Source organism: Crassostrea angulata, chromosome 3 (genome assembly GCF_025612915.1).
Source record: "Crassostrea angulata isolate pt1a10 chromosome 3, ASM2561291v2, whole genome shotgun sequence".
Taxonomy (NCBI): Eukaryota; Metazoa; Mollusca; class Bivalvia; order Ostreida; family Ostreidae; genus Magallana; species Magallana angulata.
Genome location: NC_069113.1, coordinates 41,008,245 through 41,024,501, shown reverse-complemented (window position 1 = coordinate 41,024,501; position 16,257 = coordinate 41,008,245). Strand labels below are relative to the sequence as shown.

Here is a 16,257-nt window from a genome sequence, read left to right as displayed (position 1 = left end):
GTATACATTCGAAATTCTCTAGAGTTATCCTGTGTTTCCAATAGTACCTGAACCTAGGTGCGTTCGAATGCTCATATTTTTATTTAGAAAACATGATATCACCTGAAAAACTCGTGACACAAAATCATCATACACCAGTATTCAATGAAATTTGGTAGTTTTTGTTGTTATTGTTATTGTGGGACGATAACTCTTACTACAAGATAAAAACTTATAGGAGCAAAAATGGTATATACAAAACACAAGAATTATTGATACAACACTGCCATTAAGTTGCGGACGGTAAACCAAAAAAGTGTTACCTATTATCCACACTTTGTTGACATGACTAACTTCTTTTGCAGATGCTAGCATTACCAGGTGTCTGATTGAATTGATAATTTTGTTTGCCTTCGTTTTAGAGTGTTATTTCGGTAATTTAACATGTACTATATGAATAAGTTTTAATTTTTCTGCAGCCCCCTTTACCGAACTTTGTACATCCGCAAAAGGTTAATCTGTAAAACTTATTACGAAAAAACTTGCGAACCTTTTGTGTCTTACAGAATTATCAATAACGAACAACGCCATATGCATGACTATATGTGACGGTCAGACTGGTTCAACTACCGGCGGCCAGATACCACAGTTAATTGGTAGTTAGAGCACATAAAACTAGACATTCAGGGGCACGTGTTCGAATCCCGGTCCGGTCCGTCATGATATCTCCCGTCCCTTGATATTTTGTGCTGTGCCAACCCCTGGAACTGACAGGATAACTCGATCCTGTCGGGGGTCACGGTCTTCGAGGGCGAAGATCATTTAAGTGGGGAGGAAGTGACAGTCATACGGTTCGAATACCGCGGCACCAGATAGTTCAGTTGTCGGAGCACCTAAGAAGAGGTTCAAGGGGCCCACGTTCGATTCCCGGTCTGGTCCGTCATTATTTTATTTCATCCCATTCCGTTACTCAACACAAACCATTAATGTCAAGAAAAATTAGTTTTTACAGGCCTATAAGTATATGATATGATGTTTATTCGATAAACAATAGGCCTAAGTTTTCATTGAAATAATAAATTGCAGGCACGTAGCATCGTTTTTTTTTTTAGAAATGGGGAGGGGGGGGGCAAACTCATCCATAGCTTGACAAGCAAAAAAAGGGGTACTTTCAAAAATCCTGAAAATCCTAATTGGGGGGGGGGGGGGGGGGGCACAAGGCACAAGTATACCTTTAACTTCAATATCACTTAATTTCTTTATTTTCAATTCAAAATTTTTACATGCCCCCATAAAAGTGGGGAGGAGGGCATCTTCGCTAGCCAAGGGTTTACGATCCGCTTCTCTCCTCTACATGAGGAGAGAAGCGGATCGTAAACCCTTGGCTTGCGAAGATGGGAGGAGGGGGGCAACTCTTTCTTGTTCAATTTTTTGTATGTAATTTTAAGAAAAATCTTTGTTGCGCAACAAAAGTTGGGGGGGGGGGGCGCCCCCCCCCCCCCCCCCCCCGTGATGCTATGTGCCTGAATTGCTCTTATGTCGGGCCAAGATAAAATGCATAGCTACAGGTCTTTAATGTAAAAAGAAAGGATTCATCTATATGATGTGATCATCAATCCTACAGTAATCAAAACTTAATTTGTATAATATTTGAGACCTATATATACTAAAACGTGTATGTATAATATCTTTATTTCCAAATTTATAGGGCCTCTTCAGGCATCACAAATCAGATATGATTGTATGTATATTAATCTACAGTATATGTTTTCGTATAATTTGTATATAATTAATACACATGTATATACTATTTCAGTACAAGTCTTCATGTATAAGAATATATATGTATAATATTCCAGGATATATACGTCCCTGTTAATATAGACACCCTTTCTTCCTGTCTCACAAAACGACCAATAATACACAAAACCTACACAAACCATTACTGATTTCAAAAGTGTAACCAATTTTTTTGCAATGTTCTCTTTGACATATAAACAATTGGAAGGGTGTATATTTGAACTTACTTATGATTCACTGTTACAAATACAAATTAAATTAAAGAAAGTGGGCGCTTAAGATGTACATTCGGCAGGAATTTGGGCGCACAAGGAGAGTGAAAATTTCATCAATTAATTTTAAACATTTTTCGAATTATAACCGTTATTTGGTTTCTGTTGGATGTGGAATGAGTGGAAAAATATTTGTAATGCAAAGGGTTTTATGGGTCTAAATATAGCAACACGATGCAATTTATGCAAAATCCTACTTATTTACAACTGTTTTTAAATGATTTTGTTGTCTCTGGGTCTTCTCTCCACAAATTTGAAACGTGTAAAGATAACACATTTCAACATTTAAAAAGTCGCTTTTTAAAAAAAGATGGAGAGATGACCCAGAGATGACTAATTATGTACTTTTTAAAATTATTTTTTGAAGGATAAAAAACAAAGTCCATTGATATGACAGTGTTGTTCCAAACAGTACTTTACATCGCATATTGACAAGTCTCGCATGGCTCAGTGGTTTCGTACTGGATTAGTGAATACAAACATGCAGTGTTTTGAGTTCAAATCCAACTGGTGGTCTTTTTTTTTTTAAATTAAAACTTTTTTGCTTTAAATGTTTGTTATTATAACATGATGTTGAATTATAATATACCGGTATATTTTAATTTGTCGTTATTGATTTCTAGATCTGCTGTATGAACACTATTTTCTTTTCTTATTACTAGTTTTTTGTAGGATATACATAATATAACTTCATTAAAATATGTTTGAATTAACATTTCCAATATAACTAGTTATCGGTTTACCTCTCATTGTCATTTTTGAAAGTTTGTGAGTTTTTTAATAACCGGAATAGCCATGTACTTCTACTCTCAACATAATATATTATGACATAGCCTTTCGAGGTTATAGACATTTAAATCACAATTGATTCGTGTCGAGAATTCCTGCAAATTTACAATCTTGTGCGCTCACTTTCTTTGTTGAAATTTAACAATAGGCCAGCGATATCAGAATTACTACTTTCTACCGTGTGTCCTTTATCTAAGATGTCAAACGCTCCTAACCGGAAGTTGTAGCAGAAGCCATTGTTGACGGCGAACTCCACCTGCCACGGCGGTGTATTAGAACGATGACGTCCAATAGCTTTCAGTTGGGTGGTACTGGATTTGGAAATGACAAGGGCCCCGTCTACCGGCAGTGGAGAGGGTGACTTCACGAATGACCCAGCTAGCAGCGGTTTCTTTTCTGAGAATTTTAAACGGTACAGACACCATACTCAAGCAGCCTCACATGACAGCTAACGCTTTATTATTTTTATCACCAAGGCCATACTACATCCAGTGTATTGAATTGTTTTAGTGGGTTTTCATAGCAAACCAGTTCAATCTCAATGTTACCTACAGTTATTTGGGGGGTCAAACAAACAAGCAGGTTGAGCACAATGTCATTTAATTACTAATGAACCAATAGCAGCTTGCTTTTGGTATTTTAGTTAGCCAGCTAGGCAGTCATACAGAAGAATTCAACCTTCCGTAAGATTTGACTGAATGTTTCTGTGTTATATTTATACTTTGTTCGATCCTTTACACTGATATAAACATTGCAGCATTTTAACACTTTTCATGCAAAAAATAAATCCCCACTTTTACTGACATTTCATTTTGTGTGCTAAGACAAGCATAACTATGCTTATATCTTACTGTTGTAATGATTGACAAGCAATTTTAAAACAAAGATATGCTTTAATGAATGTCATTGAATTATGAATTAAACAAGATTTCCGGTAAAACATGACTGAGTTATAGAATTTCTAGTAATGATCAGTATTTTTAATCCACAGACATGAAGATCTTAAAGCCATGCTTGATGGAAATAAGGATAACCTAAAACTGGATGCTATGAAGAGAATTATAGGGGTGATTTTATTGATATTAAACAAAAATGATGAAATTTCTGTGTAACAAATAATAAAAAAGGTGTATTTGAAAAATAAATGGTTTATTTGTATGTGCCATTCTGATAAAATGGTTTTTAGAAGTTTCTTGATAAGTTTCAAGCTTTTTTTTTGTAAGTAATACATGTTAAAAGATGATATACAAACATTGATTGTATACTGATGTTTGCATAATAAATTACAGATGGTAGCAAAGGGGAAAGATGCTTCAGATCTATTTCCAGCTGTTGTGAAAAATGTGGTTTCCAAAAACTTAGAGGTAAATCCCCATCATCTTATATTAAGTCCAAGAATTTTTATTTTAACTCACAATAGTATGCTTGAATCGATTAGCCAAGCATAAAATATGTAAGAATTTTATGTTTTTGTAGGTCAAGAAGCTTGTGTATGTCTACCTGACAAGGTATGCTGAGGAGCAGCAGGACCTGGCCCTCTTGTCCATCAGTACATTTCAGCGAGCACTCAAGGACCCCAATCAGCTGATCAGAGCCAGTGCACTGAGGGTCCTGTCCAGTATCCGTGTCCTCATGATCTCCCCCATCATGATGCTGGCCATCAAAGAGGCTGTGATGGACATGTCACCGTATGTCAGAAAGACGGCAGCTCATGCCATTCCAAAGCTTTACAGGTATTGTTAAACAGAGTGAAGGAAGTTTTGTTAATGGTTGTAATTTTTCCTTTCAGCAATATGATAAGTTGTATTATTCAGAGAGAAAGGTCTAATATTTTGTCTTTTTTGAAATATCAAACACTACGTGTAAGTTACTGATAATGATTCTCCATTCTTTTTTTCCCTCGAAGCCTGGACCCTGAAAGCAAGGAGCAGCTTGTTGAAGTGATTGAGAAGTTGCTAGGAGACAAGACCACTGTAAGAAAACTTCTTTTGTTGGCTTTTTAAAGTAAAATATTGCTTACAGAATTATCTTCAAATGGACAAACAAACAATTCTGGTTTTAGCGTTTAGTGAATCAATCAGTCTAGCTTTGGAATTAGATAAAAGGGAATATTGATATTACCACTATATTCACTACAACATGTCTAGATAAGGGGTTTACTTTATTAATACATGTAAAAGCCATGCAACACATATTTAGGTGGTGTGTATTATAGTTATTTATTATTATAAACTACCACTGTGTATGTGTATTTGGTCTATATCAACCATTTGTGTATTGAATTTAATTTACAGTTAGGTGTATTGTACCTAGCTAATGTATTGGGTCAGTATTTAGAGTGCATTGGGTTTATGTTTTCAGCTAGTGAATTTGGTTTAGTCTATATTTATCATGAGTGAATTGGGTCTACATGTATATTTACAGTAAAAGTATTTGGTCTGTATTTACAGTTAGTAGCTGGGAGTGCCATACAAGCCTTTGAGGAGGTATGTCCAGAGAGAATTGACCTGATTCACAAGAATTACAGAAAACTGTGCAACCTGTTGGTGGATGTAGAAGAATGGGGTCAAGTGGTCATTGTTGGGATGATGACTCGCTATGCTAGAACCCAGTTTGTCTCGCCCAATCAAGAGGTGAGTGATCAAAGGTTCAATGTAATCTATTAACAAAATTTTTAAAAAATGTATGGACAGATGTTGAAATTAAGTTGTTCACATACTTGATTCTAATTACAACTGTTCTATATATATTTGTGTAAAACCATATCTTATTGATGGTTTTGGGGGGTTTTTTTTGGAGGTATTTAGGAGTCTTATGTCTCAATATTTGATATTCAGGGTGCTGGAGAAGATGGCAAGAATTTCTATGAATCAGAGGAGGATGAGGATGAAAAGGAGGAAACAGAAGAAAATGAAGATGAGCCGAAGAAGAAGCCGTACATTATGGATTCAGATCATCGCCTGTTACTGAGACAGACCAAACCACTGCTCAACAGTCGCAATGCTGCTGTAAGTCTTTTCTAATTCTTGTTGGTTTTTCATAAACATTTATTCAAAGCTGGGTAGGCACTGACTTTTAATTGTAAAAAATGTGGTTTCTTTTATCCCCCCAAAAAATGAATTGATGATTTAAAAACTGGTCTCACTAATTTGTGTTTAAAATAATAGCAGCTTTTGTGACAAAATATAATTCCATAAATTTACATGTGTTCTCTACTTGAAAGCAACCAGCAAGTTAATAAAAACGATAAAATACAAAGAAAGTCTTTTTCTTTAAGCAATAATACTGTACTTTTTATTTGACCTCAGGTTGTAATGTCTGTGGCACAACTTTACCATCACTGTGCACCCAAGTCAGAAGTGGGCGTAGTGGCCAAGGCTCTGATTCGCCTACTGAGAGGTCACAAGTAAGTCTCCATATCCTCAGGCAAATGCATTGAGCCAGTATATCTGTGAATCAATCTAATTCAGATTAGAACTAATTTTAATTAGATTGAGTGTGAATATCAATTCAGCTGAAATGCTTTTGTTGTTTTACAGGGAAGTCCAGTACATTGTGCTGAGCAACATTGCGACCATGACTGTGGCACGGAGAGTAAGTACACTGTACATGTACAAAAAGGGGTGACTTTTGATGATTTCACAACAGTGGTTTCATCATAATTCTTTTAAGGCCTGATAAAAATCACTTTAAAGACCATGCATTGTCCATGAAACAGTAAACCTAACTAAATCCATGAAAACTGGTTAATAAAAACCACAGTATGTCTTGCTTTGCTTTGGTACAAAACCATTTTATTTCTTTTGCAAATCACTTCTTTTTTTTTTTTATTTCAGGACATGTTTGAGGCTTACTTGAAAAGTTTCTATATAAGGTCAAGTGACCCAACTCACATTAAGCTTCTGAAGGTGAGTGACAACATTTCTTTTAATGCTGGTACGCAATGCAACATGACTATTTGATAGGGGAAAACAACTTTTAATGTCTATATTTCAGCTTGAAATTCTGACCAGTTTAGCTACTGAGACCAACATTTCCGTAATTCTAAGAGAACTCCAGGTATGTAAATTATCTCAACTTTAGAAAAAGCTTTGATACAATCCTTCATGTACATATTGTACATGTATATTTACATCATATAGAAAAACTCACTTTTAACAAATTCCTTGGGAATTGTGGATAATCTTTGCTAAATGCTCATTGAAATATAAAGTAAGTTGCAGGATTTACATGTATATTACATACTTAGAAATAGTGTGTCAGTGGTGTTTTTCTTATTCAGGGTATTTGAACCTGAAATAATGTTATAAAGATGAAAATTTTATTATTCTAAGACTTCATGGTAAAAATTGCTATACATTAATGACCATCATATTTTCCAAGAATTAATAACCAAAAAAAATTAAAGTTGCCAAGGAAACTAGAAACTTCACTGTATCTGAATTTGTGTTATGCTTGAAAATGTATCACAAAACACAAAAAGTTCAACTCACTGAATTATCATAATTAAATTTTTTATGCACACATTCATATACTAGAAGTATATGTATTGGAATGACAATTTCTCTGTTTTGTGATAGACATACGTCACCAGTACTGACAAGGAGTTTGCTGCAGCCACTATCCAGGCCATTGGGCGATGTGCCAGCAACATCGCAGAAATCACAGACACCTGTCTCAGTGGACTAGTCCATCTCATGTCCAACAGGGATGGTAAGTTTTATTTGATAGTCCATTATATTACCAATAGAAATAGGATGGTATTGATAAAGTTCTACTGCTATTGCAAAAAATTTAATACATTGTATAGTTTTCGACCCAAATATAGAGGAATGTATAATGAGATTTATTATTGTAAAAGAGGCTATGTATATGTAAGGGAAATTTATACTAGTTATGTGGTAAGTAAACTACCCCTGCGCATATGGTAAAAAACTCAAAACTTAAGTGTGGTAAATCACGCATCAGCATATTTATAAATACCCACATGCATTGTTTGACCTTAGAAAACATGTACTTAACCACCAGCTTAAATAACCACTTTTACAGTATTCTAGAAAATCAAATTTAAAAATAAGTTTTATTTTTCAGAGAGTGTTGTAGCAGAGAGCGTGGTGGTGATAAAAAAGCTGCTTCAAATGCAGGTTAGTATACGGTGATCAGCTGCCTACTGTCAAAATAGCATACACTGAAATATAAAAAAGTTCTATATTCTATCAATTTTTGTGTGATTGTGATTAAGTTTCATTCCATATTCTCCTGATTTAGTCAACAGGAAAGGGACGTAAAACGGTACATTGTATGCTGGTGGAGGGCTAGGGGAATTCTAGCATGTTACCCTCCATTTTTATACTAAATTTTTTACAAAGTTTACCTCTTTACCATGATTACAGCGCCTTGTACATGTATGTTGCAGAAATATTTCAGGCCACATGCTTTTCATGTCTAATAAGAGATGCATTAGGAAGAGACTTAGTTGTAAGATGCTTTGATTAGGTGCACAATTGAGGCTGGATTTGGCCATTTACTTGGAGATTTCACAGTCAGCATTTTTAGCAGTTAATTTTGATACTGGTTTGATGTACACGACTGTATTAGTAGCTGAACTGATCAGATTGACTTGAGCTCATATGTTATACAGTGTAGTACATGTATGTGTTTTTACTGCATGTAACTTCTGAATGTAGTGCTTTTAAAACTCAACAAATGCAGGAAAATAAAGTACATGTAAGTATTATTACCATTTATACTTGGATACTGGGGAAAGTGTACGGTACTGACTCTATGTACAATGTTCAAGTGTCATTATTCCATGTAGTTCATGTATAACAGGTACCGGTACTTATGGAGACTCTGCATGCAATATTCCTTTCCTCTCAATCCCTGAACCTGTGGTATATTTCTGGAAATAAAAAGTCTATGGTTACCACTAAATGTGTATCATTTCTTTCCCTAATCTTTATGAGGGAATTTTTGGAGAAAAAAAATAATACTGAAAACAACCTACATAAAACATTATGATATGTGAAACCTACAGAAATTGGCTGCTTACCAATAATAAGCTAAGCATTAGTAAATGTGTCATTTATAAAATGACTGATGAGTCAGAGTTAGTAGTTATGCCCCCCTTCAAAGAAGTGAGGGCATATTGCTTTGCTGCTGTCTGTCTGTTGGTCTGTCGGTCTTTTGCGCGGTCGGTCCACCGACAGTTTCCGTTCATTTTCTTTGCATAGGATAAACATATTAAAATGAAATTGGTATACAGGTTTATCATGATAATATCTAGGTCAAGTTCGATGTTAGTTATGATCGAGCAATTTTTGAAAAAGTTATGGCCCTTGGACGTAGAAAAATTCCAGTTATTTGCAGTTTCCGCTCATTTTCTTCACAGAGGATGAACATATTGAAATGAAATTTGGTATACAGGTTAATCATGATAATATCTAGGTCAAGTTCGATATTGGGTACGATCAAGCAATTTTCGACAGTTATGGCCCTAGGACTTAGAAAAATTCCAGTTATTTGCAGTTTCCGCTCATTTTCTTCGCAGGGGATGAACATATAGAAATGAAATTTGGTATACAGGTTTATCATGATAATATCTAAGTCAAGTTCGATATTGGTTTTTGACAGAGTTATGGCCCTTGGACGTAGATTGCAGTTTCCGTTCATTTTCTTTGCAGGGGATGAACATATTGAAATGAAATTTGGTATACAGGTTTATCATGATAATATCTAGGTCAAATTCGATATTGGGTACGATCGAGCAATTTTCGAACAGAGTAATGGCCCTTCGGCTTAGAAAAAAATTCCAGTTGTTTGCAGTTTCCGTTTTTTTTCATTGCAGGGGATGAAAATATGGAAATGAAATTTGGTATACAGGTTTATCATGATAATATCAAAGTCAAGTTTGATTTTGGTAAGATAGAGCAATTTTCGACAGAGTTGTGCCCCTTGGACTAAGAAAATTCCAAATATTTGCAGTTTACATTCATTTTCTTTGTGGATATTTCGGGGGGGGGGGGGGGGGGGGGGGGGGGGGGAGGAGGGCATAAGTGTTTCACAAACATCTCTTTTTGTGTATAGGAGTCTCCAAAGCTTTCGTCATCAACTACAGAGGCCCATTAGTTGACCACTTCTATGGAGGCTTTAATGTCCTTGCTACAAGGTCACAATACTGAAATCAGCTCTTATTTTGTCTTTAATAGGTTGATGTATTTCCAGTACATGTATTTCAGATGAACTTATAATTGGTTGATACATTGTGTTACATTCTTGTATGTATGGAGAAAATTGTCATTCAACTTTAAGATATATACATGTAAAAATAATGTGGATTTATTGTACTTTTGTGGGGTTTTGCAATGAAAAGTATTTGCTGAAAGCTGCATGTACCAGTTAAATTGTGTTTAATATTTTGTTATAGGAACTAATTATTTAATTATTTAATATTTGATTACTTACCAGGTTATTATTTTAATGTACAGGTGGATATCAATAGAAATGATTGTAAATTTTGAGGCTATTGTACCATGTATTACTAAGCTCTCCAAAATAAATAATATGTACATTTCTTTTGCTGATACAATTGTAATTATAATTTTTGTCTCTCAAATCTTTGATGTGTTCATATAAAACCTATATGAAATTCTATCCTCCTGTTTTTATAGTCTTTTGTTTGGGCAAGGATCAGTTCATGAACTAATGTGAAAAGCTTTATTTCAAAAATTCATGTAACTATTTTTACTTGTAGACCACAGAACATAAAGACATCATAACACACATGGCAAAGATGGTGGACGAGATCACCGTCCCCATGGCGAGAGCGAGCATCCTGTGGTTGATCGGGGAGTACAGCGAGAGGGTGCCCAAAATAGCCCCTGACGTTCTCAGGAAGATGGCCAAGTCATTCATAGATGAGGTAAATATCATTGGGTGTGTTTTATCATTCTGTGGTCACAATTTTAGCACCGTTTGGTATCAAGACGTCAGATATGAAAAAACATTGAACAGCAGTTTTGCCTTCAATATGTGTGATCATTTTAGTAAATAGTATGTTATTATGTGACTCTTTTGGCACACAGGAGGACATAGTCAAATTACAGATCCTTAACTTGGCGGCCAAAATGTGTATCACCAACTCCAAACAGACCCGCCTCCTGTGTCAGTATGTGTTCAATCTAGCCAAGTACGACCAGAACTATGACATCCGAGACAGGTCTCGATTTCTCAGACAGCTGATTCTCCCTGCTGAAAAAGGACCACTAGCAAAACATGCCAAAAAAATACTGCTAGCCTCAAAACCTGCCCCAGTTCTTCAATCAAAATTTGAAGGTAAGCAGGTGTTTTGATTAAATAAATGGAGCTTTGATAGTACGTTTTTTGGTCTTGAATAATTGTAGGAAATTTATTGGCACATGCCAGCATCAGACATGAATGAAAATTTTTATACATTATGTTTCTTAAAGCTTTATTCATTGTCATCTCCTGCAAATGATTTCATTGCCCAGTATATAGACTTCATTGTACAATGAATAACAATGAAAGTATCATTGAATCAGTTTCAACAAGTCTTTGTGGTGTAGCAGTACCAGTAATATCTATGTTCACTGTTCATTGTGACACAAATTAGAAAGCTATACTTGATGACTTGTATTCTCTATAGACCGAGATCAGTATCAGCTGGGAACCCTCTCTCACATTCTGAACAACAAAACAACGGGATACAAAGACCTCCCAGAGTGGCCCGAGGAAGCACCTGACCCCTCGGTCAGGAATGTGGAGATCCCTGTCCCAGAAGTCACCACCAAAAAAAGTGAAAGAAAGAAGGCCGCAAAAGATAAAAGCTTCTACTCGGAATCAGAGTCAAGCTCAGAAGGTATCAAGTTAATATTGGTCTTTGGGAAGACAGAATAAGTCATTGTTTATGTTTGATATTTTTAATTAACAATTCTACAATAACGACCAAAACAATAATCTTAAACTGCTGATCTATACCGGTGCGATGCACTTACAATGACATACATGTACGGTAGATATTAGAAATACCCTCTTAAAAGTTTTCTGAGCTTTATCTTGTATCAAATATTCCACATAAAGCTTAAAGTTAAAATGATATTTAACTGTGCAAATATGACCAGAATTAACAAGTTTAATGTTTATTTTTAGATGAAGATTCAGATGAAGAGAGTGATGATTCTGATGAGGATGAAGAAAGTGAAGAGGAAAGTGAGGAGGAATCAGATGATGAAGATGAAAGTGAGGAAGAAGAGGACTCTGAGGATTCAGACATTCCTCAGAAAAACAATGCTCCTCCTAAACAAAGTGCACCCAAGAAAGCACCCAAAGTAGAGAAGAGTGAAAGTGAAGAGGAAGAGGAGGAAAGCTCCTCTGGTGAGGAGAGCTCCTCGGAGGAAAGTGAGGAGGAAAAACCTCCACCCAAGTCCAAGGCCAGCAAAAAGGTCAGTTTTAAAAAATTTATTTGAATACTGCCGATATTCACTAAAGCTGTGACCCTGTATTTTTGACAGGGGGAAATGGGTGGGCAATGTTGAATTCATAGAATTGGTTTAATTTGCAGAAACCAGCCAAGGAAACAAAAGCAGCCAATCAGAACAACACAGATTTATTACTGGATTTAGATTTATGTAAGCAATAAGACTTTATATTGTTCATAGCTCAGAAACGGTATTTTATTCAACTTTGATATACCTATAGAATGTTTTCTGATTGGTTGATGAGGGTGATTTTTTTTATTTGACAGTTGGATCTTCTAATGGTGTGACCAGCAGTGGGGGCACCCAAGGAAGTATTCTGACCCCCAGTATGGCCAGCGCCATGAGTAACTTGACAATAAGCGGGGCATCATCTAACAGTTCTTCAAATGTAAGTTACAAGTACATGTACATGTATTACGGATTCTCAAAGTGCATAATTTTATATGCTTTCACTGTCAATGGAATTCCTATAGCTTTTTGTGTAAGTCAATTTTAGAATCATCATATTAATGCTGGGTACTGGCAGATATTTAAAACAACCACTGAATACATGTGTGAATAATTTGACAACAACATTTTATTTAATATATTAGAGAGTTATCAATGATGTTTCAAAATGACTGCATGTCAGATCATAATGAAAAATTATCTGAAAGTTTATAACCAGATAGGATTTGTTTCGGAAGATATTGCAACATTTTTTCTTATATTCATGTATATACTGAATGTACTTTTACAGTTTGTTCAGCCTATGAACATCCCCCTAAAGTCCTATGACCTCCTGAACAGGATGACTGGCAATGGACTAGGAATTACTTACAAGTTTACCAGGACCATTTCTGTGTTCTCTCCCAAAATGGTTTCCATAGAACTCACCTTAACAAACCATGGGGAAAGTCCATTATCAGGCATCAAAGTGGGCAAAAAGGTAGGAAAGGTGTAACTTTTGGATTCTGAATCAGCAGTTTTGTATTGCAACTCGACTGTTATTTGAATATACGTCTAAGAATGATGAAAGGTGTTACTTTTCTATTCAATGTTTTTGTAATGCAGTGTTACTGTAAATTTAACAGATCTTGCACAATGTTGATGTACATGTATTGCATCTGAGATCATAATTTTATCTTGTTTAAGACTTTACAACCTGGTATGGAAATACAAGACTTCCCTGAAATAGGTGAGTGGAATTTTACAAATTTTGAAAATTTTCTTACAAAATTTACTCGTTGTGATTAGTTGAATTCTAGTTCATAAAAAATATATAGCAGTGATAATATAAATAGTATTAAAAAACATGATTTAACCAGAGCATGTATGGCCATAATGATAAAATAATTACCGGTATATATTGTAAATTCCTTATTTTACATTGTTTTGTATCAAATCGTGAGAATATAAAATCTTAATCACCATTATTTTGTTAAAATTTCCTATAGTTTAAAACCGTTTAAAAAATAAAGTGAATATAAAGTGAGATTTTAAAATCTGCAAGGGTTGCCTCTCACAATTAATTCCTTCCATTTAATTAGGAATCTACAGTACATGTAAACATTGAGAGCTTGTTGTGATTTTTGTAGCATCCCTAGGAACGGGAGCCTCCACCTCAGTCCTTATGGCCATCAATTTCAACGACACCACACAGCCAGCCAAGTTTGAGATTTGTACGCTAGAGCAAACATTTAAAGTCAGTATAACGGCTCCCGTGGGGGAACTACTACAACCCCACACCATGGGCCTCCAGGATTTCACCCAGCAGCAAGGTACGGAGCTTCTTTAGATTGTGGGTAGATGAACTTCTTTTACAAGCAGTTGAGATGCATATGTTACATGTATAACAAAGTTTAGATTCATTTAAACTTTGGAGTTTAATCCTTTTATTTACAGGTAAACTTAAAGGAATGACAGAGAACACAGGAAAAGTAACATTACCGAAGGAGAAGTCTGATGCCAAGTCTGTGGTGACAAACGTCCTTACAGTGGCAAACATGCTCCAGGTGCCGTCTAGTGAATCGGACACGGTCTATCGATTTGCGGCCAAAACCATGAGTGAAGGAGTGTTAGTGCTTGTATCTGTGTCAGTGAACGAGGAATCGGCAAACATTGTGGTCAACTGCGAGAAGATGGTGATCGGGACTATGTTACTTAAAGACCTCAAATCTCTACTGGCAAAGAGCTAGTGGAATTTCGTTTATTATGTTTTTACTGATAAAAAATCATTGACAATCAGACTTCAAGAAAATTTGTCAAAATGTTCTTAAATGAGGATTTGAAAGAACCTAAGATTTCTAAAATACTGTTTTAGTGCTTTATGTATTTAATGAACCAAGAGTGATATAGAAATTTTTTCTGAAATGAGAAAAATTAATAAATTCCATAGTTTTTTTTTTTTTAATGTGAAAAATATTCCATTGGTTATAATTGGAAAATAACCTTTTATTAATGAGACAACCTCTGCAGCTAAGTTATGAAAAAATCATTGACTAACATTTCCAATCATTTAAAAGAGGGGGTGTAGTACATGTAGGTTGTAAAAGGTCACTCACAAAATAAGATTATATGGGGAAAATCATTGGAGACTTTTGTAGCCCAGGTGTAGTTTAAGTGCTTAAGACAATTGGGGCGTAGTCTTGTAAGCCAAAGGGCATGTGCAACTATGTAGAATTAGTCATACATTTATTTCTAAGTATGAAAGTATTTAATTGCTTTAAGTTGTAAACCATGATTGGATGTACATGCACAGTAGATGTCGGTATTGATTGATCTTTTATTTTACATTGATTGAGTTGATTCAGTTCGGATTCTTCCCTTTGACAGATTGTACAATTTTTAATAGGTAGAAAAATGAAAAACTGAAAAAAGTTTGATGTGGTGTATTCATTTGAAAACCAAATTGAATGATAAAAAGTTGAAATATCAGTGAAGCATGTGTATTTATGTGATAATTGAGAAGAATTTGTTTATGAATGCATTCATATAAATATATACTAGATCAAATATTCTTGTTATTCAATTATCTGTGTCATTCTTCATGTACATCAATCTTTTATGTTGCTTTGATATTGAAGATTTAATAAAATAAAACCAAGTTATGATTTTGAAATCACTATTTGAAGATATTTGGTACCAGTTTCCATTACCAGCATTCAATTTTAAAGTGGAATGAAGAAGAGGAATCTTTGAGCTTAATTTTGGCAAATTAAGAAAAGTTTTTTGTTTTTTTCAATAGGACATTTCTCATATTCAGACATAAACATTTGATGATACACATATATCCATGGTATGACGGTTGATACATGTATATCCATGGTATGATGGTATCGGAAAGATCTTTCATGCTGCTGTTGAGGATGTATGCTTACTAAATCGGTACATGCAACCTACAGTTCATTTGACAACTGGTACTTTATTATGTTAGAGAATTCCAAAAGAAAAATAATTCTTTAAAAAACACAGTCCTAATTGTTAAAACAGTTACTTGTAGACATCATTTTCTTTAGTTGGTCATGATCAAGGAGATATATGTGGATACACTAGTTACATTGCACTAAATATTCTCTCTTAATCTACTGTGAGTTATGCTGGAAAAAATTAAATACGCACACTTTGGGATGCAAAAAGGTCCAACTTTATTAGAAACTTGTATCATGGTCACTGCAAAATCTTCATACAAAGGGTGAAAAATATAAGTTTGGATAAGGATTTTAGACAGGTTTGCTATGACCTCAAACTTTTACCAAGAAACCTGGTTTAAGGTCACTGCAAACCATTTTCCCAAAGGCACTGTGAGTGAAGTATGAGCTAGATTTGGCCAAGGGGGGAGAAAAATCTGCTTTGGACTAGTGATGTTTGGATCTATCTCAGTAATGTCAGATTTCAGTCAGACAAACAGATGGACAGGTGATAACTAGGGTACCTGCTTT

The 16,257-nt window shown here is 35.0% G+C and overlaps 1 protein-coding gene across 1 annotated transcript; it reads left to right on the top strand.

The window, feature by feature from the left end:
* Positions 1-3,105: 3,105 nt before the first annotated feature.
* Positions 3,106-15,426, top strand: LOC128177379 (AP-3 complex subunit beta-2-like). The gene is given in 25 exon segments (XM_052844071.1): positions 3,106-3,171; positions 3,173-3,252; positions 3,832-3,907; positions 4,130-4,204; positions 4,317-4,573; positions 4,747-4,813; positions 5,291-5,473; positions 5,678-5,848; positions 6,149-6,246; positions 6,380-6,434; positions 6,677-6,748; positions 6,837-6,899; positions 7,421-7,553; positions 7,932-7,984; positions 8,109-8,132; positions 10,594-10,761; positions 10,925-11,174; positions 11,506-11,718; positions 12,009-12,301; positions 12,421-12,487; positions 12,604-12,725; positions 13,077-13,265; positions 13,472-13,514; positions 13,915-14,097; positions 14,222-15,426. Coding segments are annotated over 25 exon segments (3,279 nt in total). The 5' UTR covers positions 3,106-3,120; the 3' UTR covers positions 14,515-15,426.
* The last annotated feature ends 831 nt before the right edge of the window (positions 15,427-16,257 follow it).